This window comes from Myripristis murdjan, chromosome 7, assembly GCF_902150065.1.
Source record: "Myripristis murdjan chromosome 7, fMyrMur1.1, whole genome shotgun sequence".
Taxonomy (NCBI): Eukaryota; Metazoa; Chordata; class Actinopteri; order Holocentriformes; family Holocentridae; genus Myripristis; species Myripristis murdjan.
In genome coordinates this window covers 9,621,579-9,629,383 of record NC_043986.1, presented here as the reverse complement: position 1 = coordinate 9,629,383, position 7,805 = coordinate 9,621,579, and the positions used below count along the sequence as shown (strand labels likewise).

Genomic DNA, 7,805 nt, shown 5'->3' with positions numbered 1-7,805 from the left:
CAGATTTCAGTGAAAATAATTGATAAATATAGATAATTACAGCTGGTTACTGGGACTTTTACTCCATAGAAATATATATATTCTCGTCACACTGTGAACTTTTTTCAAACTTTTTTCAAACTACCCTCAAAATACCCTCTTGGCAGCTGCTTTCAAGGACAGAATAATGCATTAACTTCATAAAATTAAACAGTCTGAAATAATAATGACAACTGATGTTACTCATTGTAATGTAGCCTCTATTCATGGGACTGTAAATGTGCCTAGCAGCCTAATTATAGTAAGATCAGAGTTGGCAAGGCAGTCTCTGCAGTGAAATCTGGCCATTTCTGCCACGACACAGCAGCTCAACCTGTTATGCAGCTAAAAAAAAAAAAAAAAAAAAAAAATTCTATCTCAAGGCATTGTTCTGTGAATATAAGACTTTCCTCTTAGAGATCTATTTGGAAACCCATTTTTAAATGTTCTTAGCTCTATAATATCCACAGAATTTACACTCCAGTTTCAAATAATTGGGTAATGAAAACTGTTTTTCCCTCCTCTCCTTTATTTGATTAAATTCAAGTCAAGTACATGAAGTATATGTGTTATATACATTTTTCATCAGAAAAGATTCTGTAAATATCCTCCAGTACAAAAATCATATAAAAATAAATCACAGTGAACAACAAAATAACAAAATGTAGGGGAAAGAAAGAAAAAAAATGTCAAGGTCTGCTGACTAACTGGAATAAATTTGAACTGTCTAAGTAATTGAATAGTTTTTGCAAATTTGTGATATCTGAGTTTTAAGTTTTTAATAGCAGTCAAATATGTTTTAAAATCGGAGTCTTTAAAAATGTAAAAAGAATGGTCATTTTTAAGCCAGATCATTTCATAGATATAATACTTAGCCAAAATAATGATCAAATTAATTATATGATATTCATCTGTTGAAAAAATGGATTGTTAAACGTAACATATCAGTCTTTGCTGACATGAAATCTTTGTCTAATTTTTTTGAGAATCAAATTTAAAAAGAAGTGCTCTGAAAACAGTCTACCAAGACATGTTCAATAGTTTCCCATCTCACAAAAACAAAAAGTGCATCTGCTGTTTATTGTTTGCTTTATCAATGTAGAGTAAGAACAGAAACTCCTTTATTTGGTGTGGAGTTGTGCATCTCTGAGGTCACAGAGGTGATGGGAGCTGTGCCGGGGAGAGCGCCCCCTGTAATTTACTCTCCGCTTACAGTTTTTTCAGCAGCTAGGTTTTTTTCTACGGGATTGTCAAGATGGCGTCGAGCGGAGGAGATGGGGAACACGAATGGACAGCGGCAGTGCGACCGCTTTTATCGGCTTCATACACAGCTTTTGAAACGAAAGAGCTACCTCAGCTTATCGGGTCTATAATCAACAGGTAATCAGTTACATGTCAGTGAATTACGGCTCTCTGTTTTGTCAGATTTTGGCTGTGCCCACCAAGGAGTCAGCTGGCTGGCTAAGTTGCTATCTTAGCTCGGTAGTGAAGTTGGACTGCAAACGATACCCATTTAGCTTAGCTAACGTTAGCGGCTAGCTAGCTAGCGAGCTGTTTGAGTGTAACTTATACTGGCCTCGAATTAGTAACTGATGTTAGCTATCGTGCTAGCTAACTTACGCAAAAATGACATTATGCTCTCTCTGAATGTGATATACAAGCTGATATGCAGAAGACGCTATCAATATTTGGCGATCGCTGACATATCTTTGAATGTGATTTAATACAAACGTCGTCCACTGTTGTAGTAAACGAAAATTTGCTTTATCATTAGCTAGCTAACACAAACATTAGCTAGCTAGCTAGCATAGCAGATGGGCCTTAAGAACTGGCTGCCCAACGTTTTCGAGTTCATAGGGCCCAGCAACAGTAATAGTTGGCTACGTCAACCAGCGTTTTTATGTCTGCCTCATTTCATATCACTTGTTAGGACTCCTCTAGCACTGTCAACTTAAAAACCAAGAAATATCCAGTTAACAGCTAGCTAATGAGTTTATCACTCGTAGGTATGTGGGTGGTTGGAGTGAAAATGTAGGCGGAGACCTGGGGTCCACTGCTCGTTTAGGGATGAGGTGGTGATGGGACACAGTTGATGTAATCATATGTTAACTTATCACTACTCCTGTTTAGTAATTAGTTATGTCAGAGCAGTTAATTTGAGATGCCACAGGAGGCTGTCGGTAATAGACAAGGAAGGCGGTGCAGCGTCAGTGGCACGGTGGACTGGAGGGACTGGTGTTGAATAAATGCGAAGTGCAGGGCGATATCGTCATGAAACTCTTTAAATAGATACACAATTCGTACTACAAACGTATGCATAATGTAAAGAATATCGGCATGGTAGGATTACCGAGACCTGCCCATGTCGAGTGGCCAGGTTGTCACTTGACACTCCTCCTCGCATGGTGGTGACATCAGCTGAGCCCTCCGGTGTTCAAAGGAAGCGCTGCCTTGCTTCTAGGTTTCATTTCCAATGAAAGACCAGTCTGCAAATAACAAAGCTGAACAAGGGTATACAAGTGGCCCGTGAGGAACGATTGTTAAATTGCCTATTAGAAACAAAGGTCTAACAAAGGTCCACTCAAACCTGGAGAACAGTAATGCCACCTGCAGTGCTGATGTTGGAGACTATCTATATTTGAGAAACATTACCAAAGGCTATGGAAAAATTCAGCAGTGCAAAAAGCAGATTTTGAGTGCACCGGAAAAGCTTCCATGTTCTAATTATGCATAAAAATGTTTCCGGATTTTTATTCTGAATAGGCGTGTTACTTATAGTGTGTGTGTCTTTGTCAGTGAGCTGGTCATCTTGCCTTATATCACCTAATTGTTAATGGCAAAAGTTGAAATAATTGACAGAATTGAGTTAAAATAAGTTCTGTTCTTGACCAAAGGCAATGCACAGGTAGATATTGCTAGAGATAATATGGACATGGACTTGGTCGTTTTCATTACATTTCTGTCTGATGTAGGCAGGCCCACATATTGTTATCTGGGTTTCAAAATAGTGGGCAGTGTGGTCACTGGTGACACTATGCTGCAATCCTAACAGCCTGCTTATGCACAGAGATGCTTTGCTGTGTTGATGTTACTAGCAAGTTTATCAGTGTCAGTTCTGCATAGCTGTTGTGCTTGGCAACATTGCTGATTATGTTATTTGACATAATTTATTGTATATTCAACAAGGTCACTGATTAGAGAGAGAGTGTTAATTATATAGAGTTCATATAGCCCAGGAGTGCGATCCAGCTATAGATTGTACTCGACTGTGTGGTTTTGCAGTTGTGAAGAGATCAAACCTTTAAAGAGTGTTGTTTCTCTCCCTAATTACATTAAATTATCAGGCATCTGTCTTGATGACATTAGTGCAAGGACATATTGACAGAAAATACATAGACACATGGTGCTAGGATGTAATTATACATAACACTACATATAGTATACACCCATTATTATATGCATTCAGGCAGTATTGCATCACATACAGTGTGGTTGCTGCTGTATAGGAAGGTAGTGAGTTTTGTAGCAATTACTTGCAGTCGGGTGTGATGGGAGAGTTACAGCAAATATGATGAAAAGCCAGTTCTGAACATCATCTAGCATGACTGTAAATCTTAAGGCTGTAGTGGTATATTGTACTAAGACAGCAAATAGTGCTGTGTAATAATAAATTGGGCACACTAAACAATAGCAGTCATAACATTATAGTTGCTTCCAGGTGGGAGTCCAAAGATTGAATAGGTAAGTTGGAGAGGGCTGATTGAAGTCAGGTAACAACTCTCGGACAGATGCTGTTGTTGGCATCCTAACGGGCTGGAACAATCTCATAGAAATCAGGTTTTGAAATAGGTAGCCGATTCTTCGTTTTTTCGTGCTAGCCTGGTGCAGCTTCTCCATCATGAGCCACAGCTGGCTGTTGATCCACGAAGCAGTGGAGACAATTCATTGGATCTTGTTTTTGAAGAAGGGGGAATGGAGGAAAACTACACTGTGATTGTGACTGTTACGATGCTTTTGACTGTTGACTGGGAAAAATGGCCAGGAACACCTTAGGAGTTTTGGAGTGAAATGTTAAATCTTCATATCTGCCTTTTTAGTGTGTTCCCCACCAAGCTGTTGGCACCACATTATGATAAGAGACCAACCTCTTCCCTGGTTGTAGACTAGCTTTTTTGTGGTAAGGCCCACTAGGGTGGTATTGTTGTCATCACACTTAAGCTGTGTGATAGAAAGGTGACTGGAGCAGCAGTCATTGGTGCTTAGAGCATAGATGAGTAGAAAGAGATTGCACACAACCTTGCAATGCACGTGTGCTCACGGTAGGGTGACCTCACAGGTGAGGGTTTCACAGCGCTGCTTGTCTTTGCTCTTTCAGGAAGTGTGTTATCCGATCACGGATTCAAGTGATAGCATTTAGCTGGGGCAGTTTGCCATGGACAGCTCTGGCATGATGCTGTCGAACACTGGTGACGTCTGCCAGCAATAGCCGTATCGGCCAATAGACGTTGAATCAGCCACAATCTGGTTTACCCTGGCATAAGATGGACAAAGCGTTCAAACACCTTCTTTACAGCTCAGGCCAATGCCAGGTGTGATGTCATTGTACTGCTACCAGTAGGTTGTTTTTCAGGGATTTAGGGCTATGTTTAGATTTAGAGCTTGAAATCTTTTTGATTTTTTTGATAGATCTAAAAGATTCTTTATTTATGCTGTATTTTTGTGAAATAAACTGTTTTTCTTTATATAAAAAAGCAAAATTTGCTCTTCAAAATGTCTTTTTCCAAGTAACTGTTGTTGAAAAATGGGGGTCTTCTAAGAATCAGGGTCGTCTCATGTTCGGGCCAAGGCAGTAATTTAGTGCAATACATTATGTTACACAGTGCTCACTTTTGGTCAGTCTGAATAATGAGCATCAGCAGTGCCTTTCACTGTTCTAGATCAGCACCTTTTCTTTTAAAAAATGTGATACATATGGGCTTTTTCGAAGGTTATTCGACAAAATGTTTCCAGAGTCTCCTAGGTGCTCCATTTACTTGGTGGGCAAAGATATAGGCTATATTCTACTGAACTGAATGGCATCCCCTCTCTCTTCCTTCCCCTAACCCTTTTCTAGAAAGACAAAATGCCAATACAGTATTGAATAATGTTTCTAAATATTTAATGAAGTATTCAAATTGTCATTCACAGTGAATCAGAGATTCTTCACCATGACAAGCAGTATGAGCCTTTCTACTCATCGTTTGTGGCTCTCTCTGCACATTACATCACCACAGTATGTGGACAAAGTACGTATCTTTTCATTTCCTCTTTGTAACACCTTCTTGCTGACAGTGAATGTATTCAACCATCAGTTGTATTTGTGAAAGTGTAACATTTAACAGTAGAGTTTAACAGTTTAGATGAGTATATGCTGAGTCACATCATTCAAATGGTATTAGCTCCATCTTATGACTTATTTCCAGTGGGCTACTAATTGTTATGCTGTTTCTTTAGTTCCAAGGAATCAGTTGCTGTCGGTTGCTGCAGCATGTAAAGTATTGATTGAGTTCTCATTGCTGCGCCTGGAGAACCCAGATGAGGCATGTGCCGTGTCACAGGTATGAACAATAATCTACATCATAATATTTTATTGGGCCTACATTCATGCCAGCGCTTAACATTTCAGAGCAATTTTAACATGGTAGGAAATTAACATCATTCATTGGTTAAAGGCTGTTATGTTCAGCAGACAACTAACCATTGTTTGGTGGTCTTACTGTAAAAATCTAAATAGCCAAAATTGTTTTTCTACATGCCTGTGACAACTTTAAACCTTCACAAAAGATATTTTTGCATGTTTTGTGGTTACATGACTTTATTGCCACAAATACCTCCCTCATATCCTCATGTGTTTATACTTAGCAATAAAGCAAAAGTAAAACAATTCCATTCATTCTGATGAGTTAAATAGAAACTACCATGCTCTCTCTGGCAGTGCACATCTGTTTTGCCTTTCTATTTGAAATTACATCATATGTAAAACCATCAGCTGAATTCAGTAAAACTCTTTCATGTCTTTTTCTTCAGAAACACCTGATCCTTTTAATAAAAGGACTTTGCACTGGGTGCAGCAGATTAGACCGCACAGAAATCATTACTTTCACTGCTATGATGAAGTCCGCCAAGTTGCCTCAAACTGTCAAGACCCTTTCAGATGGTAAGTGTGCTTTCAAGCAATATTTCAATAGTTACGTTACAGGCCACTGTTGTAACGTAATAATTCATGTATTCATAAAGACAGAAAGTGAGCTGATTAGTCAGAGGTGTAAAACATACGTCGACTCACATTAGTAACTAACTAATAAAGTTGTTAAGTTTGCGTTATGATCCTGGAGTTTTGGATTCTCAAATCTAGTGGTCCCATCAAGACCTTTTTAAAAGCATTTTTGAGTCAACTTTATCCAGTGATATTTATGATGTTGGTTCTTTAGTTTCCTGTATCGACTGGTCTGGAACGTTGTTCAGTAGCAGTATCGATATTCATATATTCAGTAGCTGACTTGGCCTCTGAAAAAGTTGATACAAAATAATCATGTGATTTTTATTTAGCTTTTGTGACACAATACTGATCTGCAATGCAACTGTTTGACTTAAACTGTTTGTGTTCTGTTTTTATTAGTGGAAGATCAGAAAGAATTGCCCAGTGCTGTGAACCCAGAGCTTCGACAAAAGGAAGTGCAAATGAACTTCTTCAATCAGCTGACTTCAGTTTTTAACCCTGACCTTACCACCATCTTGGCCTCTCCGTCAGCAGCACACATGCAGGCAAGTTTTATTAACCAACTGTGCATTTCACCCTCCAAAACAAAGGTTGAGCTCTCTAACTACCTACTCTAGTATCAGAACATGACTGCTAAAGCTAACCACAGTGGCCTTGCTAAAATGTTCTATTGATCCCTAACACTAATGCCTGACTCCAGTGATAATCTAACATGCAGCTCAACAAACGTCTGTTCTCTCAGTGTTTTGATAGTTAATTTATTTTCTTGAAATTTCTTTCCCTGTAGGCTGAGAGTGATTGTGATGACCAAACAACAGATCAGGCCATTCAGGCCAAAATGAAAAATGCCTTTGTCTCTCAGAATGTGTCCAGCTTACAGGAACTGGGTGAGTGGCTCTTGGCAATGGAGTGGGACACTATTGGTTTATTTGATAAAATAAATTAGACTTATTCTTTGGATTTGATGGTTACAGAGTGTGGTTCTTTTTCAAGCAGTGCCACTAAACACATGAAAACCTTCAAATCTTCAGTGGTACCCAATTTGATTTATTACTCCATGTAAAGCAGTTTTGTGGCCAAACCATGGGTCCTCTCTATTATGTTTGTGGCACACCATTAATCAGTGAAAAGTCTTTGTCTGAAACTCAAGATTTTTCAGGCTTCAAAAGTTGCTTTGCCAGTGCTGTGAAGTTATATGTGATTGTGTTTATTTATTTATTAATGTTTTGAATTCCCAGTTAATCTTTTCTTTCTTAATTTATCTTTCCAGGTGGGTCTGAGAAGTTGCTACGAGTGTGCCTCAACCTGCCCTACTTTCTACGCTACATCAACCGTTTCCAGGATGCTGTGTCAGCCAACTCCTTCTTTATCATGCCTGCAACTGTGGCTGATGCCACTGCTGTCCGCAATGGGTATGTTTTAGAAAATATGTAATGTTGGGTATGTGTTGAACGTTATTGCTCCAGTACTAATATACCTCAGTGTTTTAATACAAAGGGAGGACTAGACAGGAGATGGGCTGGATGAG

The 7,805-nt window shown here is 38.9% G+C and overlaps 1 protein-coding gene across 4 annotated transcripts in view; it reads left to right on the top strand.

Moving 5' to 3' along the window:
• Positions 1 to 1,273: 1,273 nt before the first annotated feature.
• Positions 1,274 to 7,805, top strand: part of ubr4 (ubiquitin protein ligase E3 component n-recognin 4) — a 61,576-nt gene continuing 55,044 nt past the window's right edge. For all 4 annotated transcript variants that reach the window (XM_030055002.1, XM_030055001.1, XM_030055000.1 and 1 more), the window contains exons 1-7: positions 1,274 to 1,398; positions 5,206 to 5,303; positions 5,512 to 5,615; positions 6,085 to 6,214; positions 6,677 to 6,822; positions 7,065 to 7,164; positions 7,548 to 7,689. In XM_030055002.1, the coding sequence (XP_029910862.1) occupies positions 1,274 to 1,398; positions 5,206 to 5,303; positions 5,512 to 5,615; positions 6,085 to 6,214; positions 6,677 to 6,822; positions 7,065 to 7,164; positions 7,548 to 7,689 (845 nt within the window). The remainder of the gene's footprint in view (positions 1,399 to 5,205; positions 5,304 to 5,511; positions 5,616 to 6,084; positions 6,215 to 6,676; positions 6,823 to 7,064; positions 7,165 to 7,547; positions 7,690 to 7,805) is intronic.